Source organism: Hesperophylax consimilis, chromosome 9 (assembly GCF_061612785.1).
Source record: "Hesperophylax consimilis isolate HC1 chromosome 9, BYU_Hcon_1.0, whole genome shotgun sequence".
Taxonomy (NCBI): domain Eukaryota; kingdom Metazoa; phylum Arthropoda; class Insecta; order Trichoptera; family Limnephilidae; genus Hesperophylax; species Hesperophylax consimilis.
Genome location: NC_142844.1, coordinates 27631095 through 27654353, shown reverse-complemented (window position 1 = coordinate 27654353; position 23259 = coordinate 27631095). Strand labels below are relative to the sequence as shown.

The 23259-nt window shown below is 31.6% G+C and overlaps 1 protein-coding gene across 1 annotated transcript in view; it reads left to right on the top strand.

Annotated features, from left to right (window-relative positions):
* The window catches only part of LOC149421187 (lachesin-like), a 214561-nt gene that overhangs the window by 164350 nt on the left and 26952 nt on the right, over window positions 1-23259 (top strand). The window contains exons 7-9 of the mRNA XM_089635397.1: window positions 1150-1299; window positions 7030-7104; window positions 9124-9204. Coding sequence (XP_089491523.1) covers window positions 1150-1299; window positions 7030-7104; window positions 9124-9204 — 306 coding nt within the window. The remainder of the gene's footprint in view (window positions 1-1149; window positions 1300-7029; window positions 7105-9123; window positions 9205-23259) is intronic.

Genomic DNA, 23259 nt, shown 5'->3' with positions numbered 1-23259 from the left:
CGTATACGTAGCATTACGTGGGTGAAATCTATGATACGTATATCAAATGGTTACAGCTCACAGCCACTTGGAAGTTTTCTATGTGACAAATAACATGCGACAACCAATGTGGGACTTCACCGACGCGATTATTTGGTTTGATATGTTCGCGCGAAGTGGACGCGGTGGACAATCGCAGATTATTGACTGTTGAGTAATAGTCTGGATATTAAGTGCAAATTTTTTTGTTTAGTTGTGAAAGTGATCATCAATCTTTGCTCAACAGAAATAGTTCGCTGACAGCGTTGCCGCTCCGCATCTCTTCAAAACACGTCGCGATCGCGTTTGTATCGACTTCACCTATGTAAGACGCAGTGTTAAGGGAATTTGGGCAGAAGTGGATAGTTGGGAATAGGGTTTGCAAATACCGTTTTCAAATCCCATGGGGCTGTAGGATAGAATTTAGAAATCCCGAAACAAACATTTTTTATGTTTTAAACACATTTTATAATAGATGTATCATAGTAAAAAAACGTATACAGGGTGTATCGGCACGTACCCGACAAACTTTAACCAGCTTTTCCTTAGCACATTTGGAGTAAAAAATATTATGGGCACTTTGCTGTCCGGTAACTTTTTTTTTCAATTAAAAACAAAAAATAATAAAAAAATCCACACTCCGTCACTGTCATTGGCAATGTTTCTTGTGTTCAACAGCTGTTATTAGCAAGTGTGTCAAAAAGCGTGTTCGCTCTTTCATACACACTAAATAATAATAGCTAAAAATGAGACGAATGGTGCCATGTCATTTCGTTGTGATCGTAAAAGCGCGCTAATGTAGGTACATACGTATATTATTCAACGAAACTAGAATAAAATATTGCCAGGTGGTTTTTAAAACTTTGACAAAGGATAAAACAGTGGTGAAAATATGAATAATCAATTTTTCATTTAAAAAAATGTTACCGAACAACAAAGTGCCCATAACATTTTTTACTCCAAATGTGCTAAGGAATAGCTGGTTAAAATTTGTCGGGTACGTGCCGATACAGCCTGTATATAAAACCCGAAAACCCATAGGTTCAAATATTGCTGAAATCCAGCGAGATTATTGCTGTATATATGCTGTTATTCGAGAAGTATTTAACAATAATCTTTTTTTATTACCAGGAGAGAAGTACGAAGCGGTATCGGTGGACAGCGGCTACAACCGCTACATGATGCTGAAGATAAGAAATGTATCTTCGAGGGACTACGGCGCCTACCGGTGCGTGGCCAAGAACTCTTTGGGGGAGACGGATGGCGTGATCAGACTGGAAGGTGAATTGTTTTACTCGCTGTTTTATGTCATTTCTTTTCCTAATTTGTTCTTTGAATCGGCCATCAAACATGTTTCAGGGTGAACACGTTCTGCAAACACGCACGGGAGTACCTGTTATGGTTTTCCTACTAACTTATTGATTTCAAAGTCTCAAATTTCACTTTGTATTCATTACTGATTTTTTACGCATATTTTTCTCTTATATCGAAGCAATGAGAAAGGTGAACAGCAGTATATTTTCAAATGAGTCCAATCGACGTCGTATACGTATTCTTGTGCGGAAGGATAAAGAAGATAAGTCAAATTTTGCGAATCATCAAAGAGTCGTGTAATTTCTATACCCGCTATATCAACTTTCATTGATTTGGAGAAAACCGCAAAAAACTGTCACATCTCTAGCGTACATAAGTAATTGCATTACAATTTTTTATATAATGAATTGGAGTAATAAAATTTCGAAAAACATTTATTTTTCTATATATATCTAGCAATAATTAAGTAATTTCGATAAATAAAACGGATAAAGCGGATTTTGATACTCACTTCGAGATATAGAGGCTTTTGAAAGTCAACTGAGCCGACATAGCGGGTTTAGAAACACACGCGTAGATCATTTTGACACACGAGCGTGGCGTCAGATCGGCGGCCATATTGTATTTTGGCAAAATAACTGCTAAAATAATAATTAAAAATAAATAAATAAAAATGATAACAACTAACAATTTGTAGGCTTTTAAGACAGTTAAAATACATTTAAATTAAAATAAAAACTATAGCAGACTTAAGATCATGCGACGACCAGTGTTTTTTTGATATAGTGTCCTCTGCGTGCAGTTCTATCTTTTATAAGCATAAACTTTTTAATATAAGTGTGTTTGTTGGAAGTGACTTGCCAGGTAAGTATGTTTTGTTATCTTTTCTAAATAACAAATGTAGATCCTAGGAAATAAATTGTACAGCGCCCTTGAGGTGATTTTTCACAAAAACGGCGCTCTACAAATTATCCAATTATTATTATTATTATTATTGTGATTGGTTGAATCCGATATAGCGCGTTTTGATAGTAACTTTCTGTATGATCTATAGCAGATTTGGTTTCTCACTCGCAGTTTTAACATGGTTTGGTCGTGATAAGTAGGGTTTTGAAACTCAATTTAAGGCTCCTCTTGTTGCTCGCAAAAATGTGAACAAGATGTCATACTCAGATCATTTTGTCAAAAAATCGGATATAGCGGGTATAGAAATTATAGGATTATCTTTTTCCTTGTCTTGTTTTTCAAATACTGAAGTAACATGGCCGCATGAAGAAAAATATCTATTATTAATTTATTGAATTTTTTCAAACTATTGGTAATTCCGGTTCAAAGCGGGATTGCAGGTCTTACGAATGAACTCAGGTTTCATGATAAACGTTCAGTAAATTACAAATATATTATCATGACACGGAACACGTGTACATGAAAAACCGAATATTCTTGCATTACAACCAAAATTCTTTGTATCGATTTGATATATTATTAAGGAAAATTAACATTCTTAAATTGATGTTTTATTTAACGCCTGTTATTTAACCGAATCGATTTCTCTCATTCATGTTATTATTTTGTCAGACCGGTCAGTGGCTGAGTTGGCATCGCTTTTGGGTCCTAACCAGGCGTAGTGTATTCAATTCGTCGGCTGGTTAAGTCCTCCATCACAACACAAGCAACTTTTTCTTCTTACTGTGGTGGCAGTAGGAGATTTTCAAAAATTGTCAGGTTTTTCACCATAACACCATAGTTTTGTCGCCCTTCCACAAAATCACGTTCGTCAAGTAGAAATAAGTTTTTTTTAATTGTAAGCCTCGTAAATTCTAAACATAACATCCATTTAAACTTGTCAATTTGACTGGCCTACAACGGGATCCATTCCTAGTTGGCTAGTCAAAGTTTCCGCATGTTTTATTGTATGATTTTTTATGTGAAATAAATTTATTATTATTTACATGTTATGTTACCTATATTTTTTTGACTCTTACGTGTTATGTTACCTTTATTTTGTTGACTCTTACATGTTATGTTACCTCTATTTTGTTGACTCCTACATGTTATGTTACCGATATTTTGTTGACTCTTACGAGTTATGTTACCTTTATTTTGTTGACTCTTACATTTTATGTTTCCTATATTTTTAATAATTATTATTTTATGCTACGGTCAAAAACTAAAGGGACTCAATAACACTAACAGGCAAACAGACCTTTTTGTACCCTGCGTTCGCATCGTACATTCATCAGAGGCATGCGTTCACTATAATTCCATTTTCTCCGACCTATGTTCATTACACTCATTTGTTTCTGCAAGATAATCCCTTTTTACCGGGGGTTGATGTTGCTTTCAAGATTTTTCAAATCATTCCTTTCTTCATTTGGAAATAAGATCAATACTCAAATTATGCAATTAGTACATAGAGGCGACTTTTATATCTTAATAAAAGCTAAAAATTTTCGACCAATACTTTTTTTCTTTTACCCACAAATTCCATATAAACAAATTTTGCACACAAATAATACATTTACTGATTCTGATATTTATATTTTGACATCTTATTCCGATTAAAAACAGGATAATTTTATATTTTTATCTTGAGAAATCTTCTTTATCTTCAGTGCTAATTAAAAATAAATCCTGTTTATTATTCACGTAGAAAAATGTGAGCCTCATTTCTGAAGATAGATTTTTTTCACTTACTTTAAAAAAAATATTATTTAGAAATTTTTACTTGCAAATATATTTTTAAATAACACAAATAACCTTGGCCAAAAAACAAGTTTAATAAAAAATCGGAAAAGTTGAACTGATTACTTTCGTAAGCGATAATCGAAAAGCCTATGTTTTTATTGCCACGTCTCTAATGAAGATGGCGAAGGACATTAAATCTTTCGTCTAGAAGGATTTACTTTATGGCAGCCTATAGAAGAATGTGAAAGTACCAATATTATGAGTTGAAATCTTTATCATTTTCTTACCGGATTTGATTTTTCTTTTTGTATTATGTACGTTCAATTTGAACAGTTTTAGGACAAAATTTCCTCTCTTTTAAATTATAAAATTAAAATTTATCATAAAATTAAAGCAACATCACAATTTTTTTTGGTAAATATTTTTACATAAATTTTAGTGAATTTCCAAAACTTGAAATGATGTTGCTTTGTATTTTTTCATACCGTAAAAAAATCCTTAGGTATATTGTTTAGAAAAACTTTAGTAGATATTACTGGAGAATAAATTTCTCATTAAGAAAAAAATAGTATCAGCATTGAGAATTTCTTAACTTTTTTTTATTTTTTATAGTGAATACCTCACAAGAGTCCCAACTGCTCCCGTCTGGAGCCAGTGAGACTATGGCATCCCCAATTGGGGGATGTTGTGAGGCTGAAGGTAAGTGGGGAAGGGAAAGAGGAATGTGGGGAAGTACCTGGCTATTCAGATCTAGTCACTAAACACGGCTAAAGCCATTTGGAGCAACGTTTCAATTCTGAATGGTGGTCTTACACCAGGGCGATACTGGTAGTATCTTCCACTCTGGAACGTGCCGCAATTGTGAAATAACACAAATTAATCAAATAAAATTTATTTGCGCACGCCGGGTTCGAACCCGCGACCTTCGGAATGGCAGTCTAATGCGTTACCACTGGACTATGCCGGCCGTCAATTTGATTATATTATCTCAATACCGATGATTCCTCGTTAAGTTTAAATTCCATATAACTCCGTACAAATTATTTTCTTCTCCGTATTCCGTTTTCGTATTTATTTGAAAATTTTCTAATTTATTAATGTAGGTAAGTACTACATAATACGGTAATACTATTTATATCGGAAGATGAAATGCTTTTATGATATTGGCCTTTTCGAAATAAGCTTTTTCTCAGAATTCAATGGAAGCATGTCGTCACAAAATATTGTCAAGATACCATAAAAACCACCGCAATATTTTGTACTTAAAAATTTCTAAAATGTGAAATCACGACAAACATGGTAAGTTGATTGGTAGGTAGGGGAGACCTGTTCAAAACCATATAGCTAAGGCAGAAGCTCTGTAGTTCAGTAATTAAACATAAGATAAGGTTGATAGTAATTATTTTTATTAATAAATTTAATAAGGAACAAAACATAATAGATAAATTTACGAAAATCTTATTCGTAAATGTATTTAAAAAAAAAAAAACAAAACCTCCAATTTTTCCGGTTTTGCCCCGGGGGGTGGGTAAAACCGTATACCATATACAGTTTCTCAGTTTTGTTGAAATTATGCACTATTTTGTTGGATTCCGCCAACTCGAATGCTAAGCTTCGAAGATCTTTGTAAGTTATCCCAAATAGGTGACGTTCCATGGTAAGAACGTGATCAACGAGTGATTTCGGCACGACGACACTCTAATTTTTTGCGTATTCTAGTCTTGATTTGTAGTTTTTCTTTGGTAATTACGAGGCATGATGATAACGTCTGTAAACACATAAAAAAATGCTTCAACGAAAATATTCCTGGTCAAAATCGTATACTGGCCGGTTTTATCCCGTACGGTTGTGCCCGAGAAATTTATATTCACACATTCTTTCACAAATGTTAAACTTTTAACGAAAATCACCCAAATTTTTTACTTAATTAAATTTAAAATATATATAATTATAGTATGTGATATGTCACTCACCTGCAAATGATATAAACTTCACTATTAATTATTTCAATAACCGTAAAATTAGATCAGATCACCGAAAAACTTAATAAGCGTATTATCTCGCCAGCGGGCAGGCTTGTTTTAACAAGGTTCTGCTGATTTGCGTTGATTTGGGGGCTTAACATGGGCGGAAGTCGTGGCGGGAATATTTAAAGAAATAAAGCTTTTATAGAGAAATACGGTTTTACCCCGGTATACGGTTTTGTACAGGTCTCCCCTACATATAATATTTATTTATTTTACTTATTTATTTATTACACGCCCTAATGGGCTTTTACACACTACAAAGTTTAAAAGTTGAGTATCACAGTTAATATAAATTCTACAAAATTAAAACAATAAAGGAAACATAATACAACGATAAAAGAAAAAATATTAAATATTACAACAAAAGCATATAATAAAATAAGATACATTAGTAAAAATGATAAGAAGTCTCACATAAATAGATATCCAAAATAAAAAAATAAAAAAATATATATATATTGCGGAAATTATAGATGTCTATTTGTGTCTCGATATATAAAAGAATTGAAACAAACAATGTTTATATTGATTATTTTTAAGATGAAATATATCTCCCAGATCAGAATATTTATTTCCGAGACTGTGAAGTCTGTTAATATGTTGAATGTTAATATATTAGATAGAACCCAACAGTTGACATTTGTCTACGACTCGTTCTTGAGTTCAACACCTCGTCTCTGAAACGATTGTGGGTTTCGATATGTGCTTCGTCCATCCTACGACATGGGTCTCTTCAAAAATTATCTTCTCTTATTAAAAGTACCTTTCACACAGCATACCTAAAGGTGACAAAGGCCCTGAGGGAAATTATTTTCATCAGGGCCTCTTGTGTGAAACGGAACAGTAACAGAGCAGAACATAAAAAATAAAAAAAATGTTCTGTTTTGTGACTATTCTGTTTTGTCACTGTTCTGTTTTTTTTTAAATTTAACTAAAAGAAAGACCAAACAAAATATAATATAATGTGCGTGTTTTTCCTCAGAAATCCCAGCGCCGTCCACCACCACATCTTCCACTACTCTTCCTCCTCCCATGCCGGTCTCAGCAAAGAAAAAAGGTAATTCGCAGATCAATCAATCCTCCTCAGCGCAGTGTCAATTTGAGGAGGACTGATAACCCATAAAACATGCTTAATATATTTTATTATAAAATTTTCCTTCATACATATATTTTCGTATATTTTTTTTACTTTTAGATAAAACAATCTTTTCGTGTATTTTTTTTAAAAATTGATGTCATCCAGACTGCATTTTTTATGGACCATTTCGATCTTATATAAATGGGCATTTATCCTGGAATTGTTTTTGATTTCTTCCGACTAGACTTTTGTTTTAAAACATTTAATGTTATTACAGACAGCCCTGATTTACTCAGCCTAATTACCTTCCACACTACTATTCGATTGAAATTTATTTTTAATTGCAACACCAATATCAGAAGCCATTTAGAAATTCGCTTGTACCTAGATTACATACATTTGGCAATACTTTCGCAGAAATAGTAGTTACAAGAAAACCATGATAACATACCTCAATAATAATTAATGTAAGTTTCATACTATTTTTCTGCACGTGTAATATGTAATTTAAATTCATGATTACTTTTCTACTAAATTTTAAGTATTTCTCATATTTTTAAAAGCCCGTATGGGCGTGTAAAATACAAATTAATAAATACTTTTCATTTGCAATAGAATGATAAAAATTGATAAATTTTCCAGAAGGAAAAGCACCTTTTTTTCATTTAAAAAAATTGTCTGGCTTAAGTACAAAATTAACTTTTTTTGCCGTAAGCATTACCTATTTTAAGTTTTCCATAAGAATGAAAAAAATTGTATTTCTTGGGCATTACTGTGTTACAATTTTTAGACATTTTTGTTTTATTGAGATTTATTTTCCAGTGTACATATTTTACTTAAATTTTGTTTACTTTGCTACCGGTTTAGACACAACCGTGTCATTAACTCAGTTTTTAGATTGCTAGTTAATGAATGACAAGGTTGTGTCAAAACCAGTGGCAAAGTAAACAAATTTTAAGTGACAATTGTATATTGGAAAATAAAACTCAATAAAACCAAAAAGGAAAAAAATCATATCAATTCGTGACGGTTGATTTTATGAATTCACACCTGTGAAACATCACGGGATGTTAATTGTAGGATTTGAAAATCCTTATTTTTTTTCAAAAACAAGTATCGTCAACTTTCTTCACAACAAAATTATATTGTTTATTGAGTCATTAGAAAGAAATGATAAATGAAATAATAACTGAAAATCATGCAATATGCAGTGTTTATAATAATATTGTCTTCTGCGTGCTAAACTGTCAGATTCTTACGCGCCGGTTCAACGGTGGTGGAGTTAAGCCGGCGTTAAGCCCGGTTTAAGGCCGTTTTAACTATACCTTGGCCGTGGTAATAAGTCAAGTTTTTCACCAATTCGACCGTGTAATATTCACACTGCGATTACAAGTAAGGTGTATTATGTTTATCTGAATTGACCCGCCAAATAAATTTGTCAAAAATTGCAAAAACATAATTAATTTAACTAACAAAATAATTTAATTAAACAAAATAATGTCGGTACCTACTTTATCACTTGTCTGATATGATGTTTACTTATCAGTTTCAATTTTCAAAATTGAAAGTTCATTGAAATTGAAAAAAATTTCGCACTGATACGCAATTTCAAATAACCCACGAATGTTTCGAATTTATTAAGAATCTCTTCAAATTATTGGTAATCCGGTTAAAACCGGGATTGAAACTATCGGTTTCCTGATAAACTCATAGTAAATTCGTAATAGTATCGGAACACGTTTTCGTAGGATTTTTATGAACACGTGTTCCTACGTCGTGACAATACATTAGTATTTTACTGAAAGTTTATCAGGAAACCTTCGTTAACGGCCTTCAATCCCGTTTTATAATAACCTCAATTAGATAGCTAAATTAAAATGTACTTTTCCATAGCATTCCATATAAAACCTACCTATTTATTAACTGTTAATGACTCGATCAATAAAACAGAATAAATAAATATTTGTTCACGGCGCTAACCAACGTTTTTTTTTGCAGAAAAACAACGAAACAAAAAACAAAATTCAATCGAGAATAAGCCAATTAACGACTACGACGTCAAGGAGTGGAAGGATTCTGGTGAGACATTTTAATTCTATTTTTTATTCTTCATTGTACTACGCTAAATTGCAAAACCAGTTTGTCATTAAGTCAATTTCACAATGTTAATTATAACACTAAAACTCTTACATAACAAAAAACCACGCTAGAGAAAATAGAAACTGAAAAATAATATCTCAGGTAATTACAATACAAAGGCATAAAATACACAGACATAAAGATATAACATAGGCATACACACACTCAAAAGCACACAATATATTTAAACACATTTATACAATTACATACATACAATCAATGAACAATATCAATGTAATATTTATGAACAATATCAATATAATATTTATGAACAATAGAAATATAATATTTATTTATTAATTTAAACGCCCTGATGGGCTTTTTCACGTTACATATTTTACATAATTTACTGCCTATGAACAATGTCAATATAATATTTGTGAACAATATCAATATAATATTTATGAACAATATCAATATGAAAAAAATCTTCATCTTTTAACCATTTTTGAGGTTAGTGGTGTTATTTGATTAACTTTTCAAATGCATTGGCATCATTTATTATATAAAGTTGATTTGAGCTTTTCCGAGATCGATGAAATTTTGCAAAAAAAAAATTCAGTCTACATCTAATTTTCAAAAATTCTACGTAAAGCCTAGGAAACGCCATAGAGCTATGTATATATATGTGTGTATATTGATTAAACTTTGCCCCTTGACCTTCAAAACAATAGGAAGGTCACTGTTTACATGAGATTTGCAAAAACCACACTCATCCCCTATTCCCTCTCCTTAAGGCAAAACTGTGATACATCGTGATGAACTTTTACACACTTGACGTTCAAAATATTCACTGTATCCCGCAGAATTTTAAAAATTCTGCGCAAAGCCCTGGCAACTCCGGAGATATATGCTAGTATTAAATATAGAAGGTACAAGAAAAGTGAAAAGTTTCCTTTTCTTTGTTTATTCGTACAACTCCATTTCTCCTTTTAATCAAATAAAGTAGTTTACCTTAATTTGATATGAATATATAAATCTACAGTTACACGACATTTTTTTATTTTCTGAAAAAATATTCAAGGACAGACATGACCGCCGTAAGTGGGAGGGCAGGGCGTGCACCGCACGCGGGCGGCATGTTCAGGAGGCGGCAAATACAGCCATCTCGTCATGTTAAAAATCATTCTTATTAAACAATTTAACATATTTAATGTCATTACATTTATTACAAGCATTGTCTCGCAAATATATGTTTTCTAATTATCCCATAACTACGCCATCAATTTGCATCTGTCGGAATTGAAGTCTGCAGGTTAAAACCAGTTAGAAAAAGGGGGTATCTTAGTCGATGTTGCACGCATCCGTTAAGGCTAATCTAACCTTATCTAACAGCTGGCCTTAAGACGGAAGAGAATAAGTTGTAGGAAAATATTTAGTTATTGAACTCCGGTATGGCTCTAACAAATATAACACAAGTTGAAATTAACATAATTCTGAAATATAATACATATAAAAAATATCAGAAGGATATATAATATCTATTTATCATGTTACAAACATAATATCAAAATAAATATCAATTACTTTCACAACTAATTAGTTTTGCTTTAATGTACGGCGGAGAGGCTTTTAATATATCTAAAAGATCTAAATATTGAAGACAATATTAGTGATTTCTAAACGAAAATCTGAAACAGAAAAATCAGAAAAGGAAACAATCACATCTGGGACATAAGACATAAAACATAAGACACAATCTTCAATATTTAAATATTACAATTTGAGGTTTTACTCAATAAAGTTATTCCGAAAAATAAATATCTAAAAGATCTGTTTATGTATTGGCAGTCCGGTGAATTCACGCTAGTGGGAGTGATATTAATTGTTAGTGGTGTGTAAAAGATGTTATATTATGTTGTTTTAGGAGGGTAAGAAATGTTTGTCGAAGGAACTTGAATTTTATTGTAATTAACACTGCACATAAGAATAAAATGTTGTAAGGAAGGAAGGACTCACCATTAGGAACAAGGGCACTCGTTTTCTTCCTGTTTATTCTCCTCACAGCAATGGCACTGAACACATAACGATTTGCACGTTATCGGCTCGGATGAAAATGTAATAAGGTAAGTGAGTAAGATCTCGCGCGGATGTGGTTTTTTTATAGTGAGCTATGCGACTTATTGTAACAGACTGACTACATAAGGTGCCGGAATCGAAGTAGGTAGAACAAAGGAACAACAATATTCTCTCAGTTCAGTGGTCGCATGTATGTACATAGGTAGGGGAATTGTGCTTAAGATGGCATACTTTTTGTTTGGAGGCAAATATTTGGTTATTCGAAGGTGATAAAAAATAAATCTAAGTGTACATATTAAAAACGTTTATTAACGAAGCTCATAAAATTATCTTGACGATAAAAAGAATTACACAATTAAAATTAAATTTTAAAAAATACCTATCATGTCCAAGTGGGTAAATTGACACAAATCAGTTTAAGTTGACATACCTATTTATCTTAGCTTAGTTCTTACTGCAACGCCAGCACATAGAGTGTGGCACCATCGTTTACATAACTAGAACATACCCAATGCTCTCCTAGCTTCGATTTGCTATATAATTATCATGTCATTTTAAGCCGACAGTTGCTATGTCATCTTACTCTGCGAGGTAATATTTATATTTTGTCCATGTCATCTTAAGCCGACGCGGCGGTTGCTATGTCATCTTACCCTGCGAGGTAATATTTATATTTTCCGCCTGTTGTGGCTATAAACTTTGAGGTTACTTCAATCATTCAGATATTCATAGCACATAATAATCACAGTTCATAACAAAGTAGTCAAATCAAACAAAAAACGTACGTGATAAAAATTTATCGGCAAAAACACTTTTGAGTCACGAAGTCACAAAGTTGCACACCACATCCAAACAACGCGATTGGGCGGTCGCTAAAGTTTTGAGCGGTGATGCCATCTATGAGCCGGCATGTAAACGACATCTTGGGGCTTGTGGCGCGTATAGTTTCATAGATGTAAACACTGTGTCATCTTACCTGAGTATGGTCAATTCCCCAATGCATGAGATGTGTGTATAAATTGGTGTATAATGCGTATTGGCGCAACCAGTTACTATTTCACAGTGAAAAGTTGACGAAGTTGTATAGATTTAACATTTGAGGGCAGTCTATGAAGTTATTTAGTAATTTTAAAAAAATATTAATATCACTAACCATTCGCCGGACAAAACATACTGATTTTAAAACTAAAATAAATCACAATCCCTTTAAAAGATTAAACAATTCTTATGTTTACAAATACCTACTAAGCCTGACTTTCAAATTACTCTCTCAGTATCGACTCTCAGTATCGCCTTGGTCAGATTCCAACACTCAGAATCGAAAAAAAACAATGGCTTTAGCTATATTTAGTTAACCGATCTGAATACCCAACCTTCCCTTACGCATTTCTTTTCCATGTTCTTAATGTATTTTACTGTATATATATATGTAACTGAGTTTGACTGGTGAGTGACTTTGACAAAAAAATTCCACCTGTCACATATTCAAAGGCGTTCGAGGCCTCAGCACGGGTAAGCCACCCAATGAGGTCAATATTACAAAAATAAAAATAATTAAAAAAGAATTGTAATAATTTTTTCTCATGTTTTTTTTCAATGGTTTTATTCACGAGTGAACGAATTGAAGCATAATCATATTATTATCTTCTTTTTTTGGAATAACTTAATGAGTAAAACCTCAAAATTTAATATTTTATTATTGAAGACTATTTTAGTATTATTAAGACTATTATATTATTCTTAAATGAAAATATGAAACAAAAAAAACGTTTGCATCTAGGACAAACCCATGACCTTCTCCTTGCCGGGACGCCCCGACATTTTCGTTTAAGAAACGCTTATATTGTCTCCAATAATTAAATATTATTATCTTATTACATACATCACATTTAATATCTACAATATTTAGTATCTCCATGGGTTGAAAATAATAAAATACCAAAAATAAAAATAAAATAAAAAATGATAAGGATGTTTGTTATTTTCTACTCGTTACTAACAATAAATTATTAGTTAAGGCGATGCACTACGTCGTGTAATATTTTGAATCGAGTCGCTATCAATAACACACCTTACGTAGATAGCGATAAGGCTTAAGTTCCCGATCAACACCATCCACCTGTTGTGATTTATGCAAGAAAAAAACATGGCCAAAAAGTGCCTTTTATTTTATTTTGTGGATGTTCAGGCATAAATATTTTTTTTTTCGATCATTTTATAAATAATTTAATTTGCCACATTATACAATAAAATCATAACCGAAAATGGGTTCGTAAGTAGGAGATTTTGAACTTTAAAGCAGTTTTCATAGGCCTTATACATTATTTTTTTCTGGGCGTATAAAAAGACCAGGATGTATTCTACTCGCAGTTTTTAATCAAAGCATCTGAAAACATTTCTAGGCGACCGAAAACATGTGATTTAGCATTACTACGTAGTGCATCGCCTTAATAGATTATAACGATTAATATTTTTAAGTTTTTAAGAATTTTGATGAAGTATATTGTACATACGCTTTAGTCTTATGAAACACCTTGTTGAAACCTTAAAACAACTTATTTGGTTGATAACCGGAAAATACCTGGCATTATTCAAAGTTAATTATTGTTCATAAATGTTGAATTAAATAGCTCAAAAGGAAACATTTTTTTATAAAATCCATTCTAAATGTAACGATTTCTGAAAATAAATAACTTAATAATCCCGTGTGGCTAAATAATTTGTTTGATTTGTGTTTACGAGTACCTACTTTGAAAATCCATTAGTCTGTTTTTGACAATTATCAATAGAATCATGTAAAAACTGTTAGTTCTCCAACTGAAGGCAGTTGGAGAACTAACAGGCAGTACAAAATTGGAAGTGCTAATCTGATTTAATAAAAAATACCAAGCATAGGGCATAAAAATACATAGTTTTTAAACTTTTTTCACAGAGCACTGTAATAAAAATATCAAAACGTTACTTTAAACTTTCAAACGATTTGAACATAAAAAATATATAATTTTTATTTATTTAATTGAACACATTACAAAAAAACTTAACATGATTTATATTATAAGAGCGCAGACCCTTAAAAAATTACGGGAATGACAGAATTCTCGAAAAATCAGTTCCAATCTTGAAAATTACATTTAATTTATAATGGAAATGTGGCCGCCCCTCTTCATACAATTTGCTTTATTTAAGTAAGTTACACGTGGAGACAAGACGTATTAACTATCAACCCATTCCAAATTTATTACGCAGCCCTTTTCCAACAAAGCTAACACACACTTATTATCACATCTCCCTTTGTCATTAATTAGCGATTTAATATGGAACTAAAGCTGCGCCTGTAGTCTACTCATCTAACAGTGAAATTATTGATATTGTACACGTACTTGGATTTAATATATACCTAATTTAAGAAATTTATTATAATAGTTATATGCATATCCACATTTAAACACATTATTTTATTTTTATATAATACTAGCTGATATGTACCCGTCGTTGTTGGGGGTTTTTCTTAAGGGGTAGACATATATCAACATTATCTTTTCTGTAGGTCTTTCTAAGATACCACAGACATAAGAATTAATAGACGAGAAGATAATGGCGAGGGGTAAAATCAACTGTTGAAGAACGAAGGGGGTAAGGCTGACTGTGATTCGTCAATAAATCAATCTATCAGTAAATAGGCATCTCGCATTATAATATCACCATTTAGTTCTTAAAAGTAAAATCTGCTTTTAAATGAATAGACATTTTTACATGGGAGCGCAAATTACTCGCCACGTTATGAACTAATTTGCGAAGTCCAAATTCGGCAAAGTAAATTTCTTTTGTTTGCAGAGTCGTAGTTAGTTTCAGAGTATTTAGTTAAGACACTTTTACAAATGTTTCATAATTTACTTACCCCAGTAAACAACGATGAGCACACTTGAGAATCGCTACATTGTGATGTGATAGTATATGTTTCTAAAACTGATCCATATAATACGGTGTGAATAAGCTTAAAATAAAGTAAAATAATGCTTACTTATGGAATGTAATACGACAATTGGGTTTATTCTCTTTTTCACATCTATTTTTACAAGTTTTCATATCACAAGTCAACATTTTGCAGTGTTATTTCGTAAAATGAACCGATGATGCCTCGACCATAGTTCGCACAAGAATGATGACGTCACGTTTTCAAATTTCACTTGAGGCCATACGCGAGCACAGCCGGCTCCAATGGAACCGGTATGGGGAGTGGGGATAATACGCTTTTAATCACTTAGGGCAGGTCTACTAATATTCATATGTCTATGTAAGATACACATTTCTGTAGTACATTATGTTGATGTATCTCATAAGGATTAGCCAGCGTTAGCAATGTAAGCACCCCAAAAAAATTCTACTTGATTACAAAACATCGACTTTTCTATACTTTCTTTAAATATAATATGCATGTATTTTATACATAAAATGATAGTGATAACCCTATCTAAATCTTATTTTTTTGGTAAACTAATGTTTAAGACAAGATTTTCATGCATAGCACAAAGGGTAACAATTATTTTATAAGCAATAATTATTCGCCTGAAACACTCATCCACATTGAAAAATCTCCACTCCACTCATCCACACTGAAAGACTCACCGAGATTTTTCAATGTGGGTGATTTTTTCAGGCTAATAATTATTGCTTATAAAATAATTGTTACCGTTAGTGCTATGCATAAAAAATCTTGTCTTAAACATTAGTTTACCAAAAAAAATAATAATTAATATTTGACAAGTTCTAGTAATTTTCAAAAAAAAATGTAGACAATTTGTCTCGACGCCATCTATTGAGAGAGTTAGCACAATGCCTTTCTCATATAAAATAAAGTTGGTTGTTTTCAGGTGAAAAAATGTAATAAGCAGTAATTGTTCAATAAAACACTAGTATATATTGAATTATTTCGCGGATAAGAGATAAGCCGCCATAGCTCAGTGGTCAGAGCTGTTGACCGGCAATCGAAAGGACACGGGTTTATGTCCCGTTGGCGTCATGTATCTTTAATCAGGAGATTTTTCAATGTGGATGAGTGTTTCAGGCTAATAATTATTGCTTGTAAAATAACTATCTAAATCTGTTGCGTAGTTTAGAAAAACTAAGCGCACAAACAAACAGACGCGGATAGCTACTTTATTTTACACTATTTAGTTATTAGAGATTAAATTTAAACATTCGGTTTAAGGCGATGCAATTCGTATTAATGCAAAATCGTGTGTTTTTGGTTTGCAAATTTGGTGGCCTAGAAATGTTTCAGATGCTTTTATTAAATACTGCTAGTAGAATACATCTTGGCCTTTGAAATAATCGAGTATTTTTTAGATAAATCTTTTTATAAGCCCAGAAATGTATAAGACCTATGAAAACTGCTTTAAAATTCGAAATCTTCTACTTACGAACCCATTTTCGGTTATGGTTTTATTTTATAATGTGGCGAATTAAGTTATTTATAAAATGATCGATAAACATTTAAATATTTGTGCCTGAACATCCACAAAATAAAATAAAAGGCACTTTATGTCCATGTTTTTTTCTTGCATAAATCAAAACAGATGGATGGTGTTAAGCGGGAATTTAAGCCATATTGCCATCTACGTAAGGTGTGTTATTGATAGCGGCTCGATTCAAAATATTACACGACGTATTGCATCGCCTTAAAAGTTATATTAGATTTAGTACACCATTTCAGATTTTAAAATTTTGTGTACAAAATTATTTCGGAGGCCAATGTTTTAACTCAACCATTCATATACCAATGGGTTAATGATCCTGAAATCTGTTACATTAAATAAATAAAATAAACTATGTATATATATTCATTTATTGATTATAAAGGCCGTTTTTAAAGGCCTGAAATTTTATTTTTTTCTGGGCATAAGCCATTTTTTTGACGAGTCATTTATTAATAAATGCTCCATTATTAGGCCAAGACGTGTTCTACTCGCAGTATTTGATTAACGCATCTGAAATATTTATAAATATCATTTAAATTTTCAAACTAAACACAGTCTGAAAAAGTCAAACTTTAAAGATGATATTTAAATATTATTTACATTTAATTGATGTACAATGCGGTCTCATAATCGCGGGGACAGTTGCGTGTCCGGTTCCTTTTGTGTGTAATAATTTCTGCTGTTTAATTTTTGCGCACCGAATAATAATTGTATACCGAAGCCATAAAGTTAGTTAAAATTATTAGAAAACGTTGTTTGACCATTTGCATACCTACCTACATGTTTATTTAAAAATAAAACTATTTATTAACCTTATTGCCACCATTTTATTTTTGTTTTTGACACGTGATCCAACATTCCATAGTATTAAATTATATTTTTTACATCTGAGAAAAAATCTGAAAGTGGAAACATAATAGCCAGGTTTTTTTAACGTCCACGTTTTCCCTGGGTAAATAGCACAGTAGATCGATAAAACGTCAATACGATATTGATGAAATCCGACATCTATGGTCAGTTAGCGATATTTGCGAGCACGGTCAGAATATTATTCCGGCAGTTTGTAGACAAAAGTAGCGTAGCCTCCATGGCATAAAAATAAGCTTTCAATATGCACTTTTTGGAAAATGTCGTTCAATATGCAAAATAACTGGCTTATTAATGAATGGAGGTCAACTAACTAAGCATTTAGAACTGAAAGAAATGGTATACATGATCCACAGATTTAATTAATTCAATTAAGACGCGATAAATTGATTCCGTTCCAACTTGGAGAAACAAAAGTTTGTAGTCGAAACTGTGAACTTTTTAATGTCAAAAAGTACATGCAGACCGCCAATGTATATTCAATTTATTATTTTTTTTGATAAATTAATGTTTTTAAGACAAGATTTTATTTATGCATAGCACAAAGGATAACAATTATTTTTATTTTTATAAGCAATAATTGTTCGCCTGAAACACTCATCCACATTGAAAAAATCTCCTGATAAAAAATACATGACGCCAACGGGACTCGAACCCGTGTCCATTCGATTTCCGGTCGAAAGCTCTGACCACTGAGCTATGGAGGCTTATCTCTTACCCGCGAAATTATTCAATATATGCTAGTGTTTCATTCAACAATTACTGCTTGTTACATTTTTTTCACCTGAGAACAACCAACTTTATTTTATATGAGAAAGGCATTGTAAGTGCTAACTCTCTCACTAGATGGCGTTGAGACAAATTGTCTACATTTTTAGGTGAAATACTTGAACTTGTCAAATATTAATTTTTTTTTTTTTTTGATAAATTAATGTTAAAGGTGAAAAAATACTTTTACGTAGCCGTCTAGGAATGTCAATTCATAGACAGAAGCGCCATTTTTTCGGCGTATGTCGTTTTCCATTACCAATAGCGCGACTGTGCTCGGGAAATCGGTGTAAAATCACCCGTAGTTACGCCTATCAACCTGTATTTTTAAATTATTGATTTCACTGTGCTAGATCCCCTGGCGTATGTAACATTGGATACAAATTTTAAATAATTACAGTTTTTAGAAAACAAACACACAAAAGTTAATTTTAAATAAAAATAGTTTTCTGAAAACAAACACACTCAAGTTAATTTTAAATAAAAATAGTTTTCTTATAGCAAATACACGCAAGTTAACTATAAATAATAAAAGTTTTCTGAAAACAAACACACTCAAGTTAATTTTAAATAATAATAGTTTTTAAAAACAAGCACACTCAATTAATTATAAAGAATAAACGTTTTCAGAAAACAAACACACTCAAGTTAATTTTAAATAATAATAGTTTTCAGAAGATAAACACACTCAAGTTAATTGTGCAAACAAACTGTATTCGACATTTCTGTATATTTAAAACGCGTTACTAATTTTTACACTGATTGTAGGCATACATAATTATAATAGAGGTAGATATACCTTCCCGGGTCCTGTCGTCATTTATGCAAATGAAAGGAAACAAACGAAAACTTAATACATTCCGAATTAACGTGGCAAGGTGTATTTATTCAAGTTTAAACACACTCTTGTATTGTTTAAAACGTAATAAAAAGGTCTCGCTCGGAGTGTGTTGAGCAAAACGAACATTGGAAGCAGAAGGCTGCCGCCTCCCAAACTCCATGTTTTATTTAAGTAAGCGTTAATTCATAATTCCTAACTTTGAGGGCTTACGTCAAATATGGTGCTATATTTGATCTATCAAAAATTCAGTTTTAAATTCAAGAAATCACTGAAATACAAATTTATTTAAATATTTCAATATTAAACTAAAAAAAAATTATATATTTAATATCCACGTACTCAAAACCAAGAAAATCTTTAAAAAATATATGATAAACATAAAATATATCACTAGAAGTCACACCAGAAATGATATCATATAATAAGGTATCAGAAAACATGTATCTAAAATAGGTATCAGTACACAGGAGGCCCTAAGGAAAATAACTTCCCACATAGCCTACGTCATCTTTGGGAGGCTGTGTGGAGGGTCGTTTTAAGGATATGAAGTAGAGGAAGTTCTGAAAAGGAAACCAGTATGAGGGGTAGGTAGGAACCTGTAAATCACTGTGTCCAGGAGTAAAGAACGTGTGAATCCATTTTTTCTCACTGCGATGCAAGATTTCTCGATCAGTGCCTCCCGATCCGGTCAACCACGCAGTAGCAAACCACTTGAGGTGAAATTTGGCAGAGTTGTTGGTTATAAAATAAATGGCTCCCGGGGCGGCGGTACACATACCCGCTTCCCAAATTAAAATTATTATATACTTGATTTTACTGTACGATTAAAATTATATTAAAAAATTCTCACTGAAACATTTATCTGAAAAAAATAGTACATCGGTCCAATAATAACCAAATGGTTAATTGACTTGGGAAGATAGGGTCATATAAGGATAGGAATACATAAGTAATTACACAAGACAACTGAACTTTGGTTTCTCAGAACAGGCAATATGTTTTTCTCTATGGTCAATAGTAATACATTATGGATTATAAAAAAAATCTCTTTTTGAAAATTCTAAATTTCAAGTTGACAAAAAGTTATCTCTATGGACCCGAGTATACCGCCAAAAAAATAGTCCAATTGAAAAACATTTAGGTCATTAAAGCATTCTTTTTTGCCTATTATGACCATTGCATAATATACATGTGTCCGGGGGTATAGTACAATAACTTCAGGATGATAGAAGCAAAAAAAATATATAACTATTTTGATATTCCATTGTTTCGTACCATGCAGAGAATATTTATTTTTCCATCCAAATAATTCAGCGTTTTTTACCTGAAAACTGTCTTAAAATTTTGAAATTTCGAAAAAATATTATTGTTCACCCACCAAAGTGAGCGCACTTACCCCCGGACATCTTGTATATATATAGTAAATTCAAATCAAAAAATATATTGTTCGATTTTGATTTGTTAAAATGACTCAGACCAAATACGGGAGATCTAAGCCTTGATTTTTTTTTATATACCTATATTTATTTCTCACCCTATTTTTTAAATTTTTCAACATGGAAAAAAATCAATTCATCTATCATTCACAAGAATAAATATTGAAAAATTTAATTTAAAAAAAAAATCTTTAGAACTCTTACGGTAGGCCTAAATAATTTTCAACTGTTCTACGTTTATGGCATGCAAGTGGGGAGTTGTTCTGCCACAGACTTCTATGTAGGGAAATTAAAATTTGTAGTTGTGTGCATTTTTGGATGAGAAAGCTGAAATAATTAGGAATTTAGTGATGTTGCTGATGTCGGGAACTATCCAGGTAGACATGGAACGATCAATTATTTATTGAAACAACCTTACCTAAGACTTTATATATAAGCGTTAACTTGAGTGCTTGACAAGGGACCGCACCGAGAACGAAATGTGTCGCGTTGCATCCCTTCTAAAAAATGGCGTAACAGTTAGTTTCTGTTTCATTTATTACTTCATAAAAATGAATTTTTGAAGAGAATTTAGTGATATTATGCAACATATTGAAATTTTTTTTATCACATAAACATTACTTTTACTAGCGCAAATTTTTGAAAATTCACGGATAGTTTGAACTCTCGAGAATTTAAAATAATTTTCAGATAATAAAATTAAATTAAAGGTATTTAATGCTTGTTTGAATTCTTCAAACCCACTTCGAATTTCGAAAATGAAACGTTAATTTAAAGCAAAAGTTTTAGGGCCAGTAGTTTCACAGAATTTGAAAAATTCATCAAATTTCACGTTCTGCAATTATATCATGATTGGGACACATGTTTCACATAATGGAAATGATAACAGAACTTGAATAGAATTTTCACAGAACTTCATTAAACCTGTGTTACAGACAGGCAGAGTAACAAACGAAATAAGTGTTTTTAATATCATGTTACAAAATTTGCTTTCCCCATATAATATTGTGAACATAAAATACCAATTACTATCAAAAATTATTTTTTTCTAATTATTTAGTGAAAAACACAAACCTTACTTATATACTCCAGCCTCAAAGACGCGTGCATATTAATAAAATAACAGTTACAATTTAAAAAAAAAAGAACAAAACAAAAACAAAGTAATTTTACTGTAAAAAAACATCCACTCTGTTGATCGCTGAGCCGTTTTTCCAAGAATCCGCTTTCCCGTCAAACAAAAACATGTCAAAATAATATTGTTATTTAGACATTTTACTTTGAGGGAGAGTATTGTCCTGTGCTGTGTGACAACACAACACCCACGCTGTCATTCTATCAGTAAATTGCACGTTTCAAAAAAGGTTTACAAAATAATCCTTTTTGACAGTATTTTATTTGCCAGAAGAGGTGCGAATATTCCTAGAGAAGTCAAAGCTCTTTTCAAAATTGACATAATGAAAAAGGTTCGTGTATTTTTTGGTGATATAATTGAAATCCTAAAGTAAATTTTTGATTTTCGACTTTTGTACAAGGAAGGATTTTTTTTATATCTTCTTTTCTATTTACAACTAGTGCAGAATCAAAAATAACCCTTGAAAAATCACGGGGTGTTATATATTTAAATTTTAGTATTATTGTATTGTGAAGCTAATAGTTTGAGTAAATAACACCTCAATGGGGAGCCTGCTAAGCCTCTATAAAATGAATATCCCATCAAAAACGTAATTTCAACAACTGCCCCATTTCTCCAAAAAAAATTTCCTCACTTATTCGAATGAGGATTGGACATTGTACCGTTACTTTTTAAAATTCACGTGCTTGACTCCTCAGATTGTACATTATGTGGTCTAGAAGTGGGAATTTTAGATCACATACTTTTTAGCTGTCCCTCTCTAAACAAATATCCTCTCTTCTATCAAGTCTTTTCTAAAATTGCCTCAACTCCATTTAGGTCTGAATTGGACTGTGATCTTTTATATAATTTTGTAAATTGCCAATTTAAACAAAATTAATACATAAATTTACCTTCCCTGTTTCCATAATTTTAAATGATGGCCTAGAAAACATTTGAAAGGTGAAAACCAGAAGCATTCGAAAAAAATCAATACTAATTCACGATAGTATACTAATTTATATGTAGGTTATTATTTAAGCTAGTTAAAGAAATAAAAAATAAATTGTATAAATGAGATAAAAAGTGAAATGACAACTGTTTTATCTCCTTTTAGCTCATAAGAGGTTTGTGTTTTTTTAATTGAAATTTTTCTGATATTTTGCTACGTTTTGAAGTTTTTTTTTCAAAATAATCAAAGAAATCAAAATATTTCACTTTTTAACATAAAATCATATTTAAAATACACAATTCTAATAGGTGTTTATATTTTCTTTCTAAAATGGTGTTTTTTTAAGACATCTTTAAAGAGAAGAAAAATAATATTTTAGTATACATTGGAAAAATAATTATTGTTTCAAGTTTATACAACAGATATATAACCCTCTTTGATTGGATAAACAATGTTTTATGTATATTTCCATAAACTATTTTATGTAAGTTTCTATATTACTTATCAATTAGTAAGGTTTT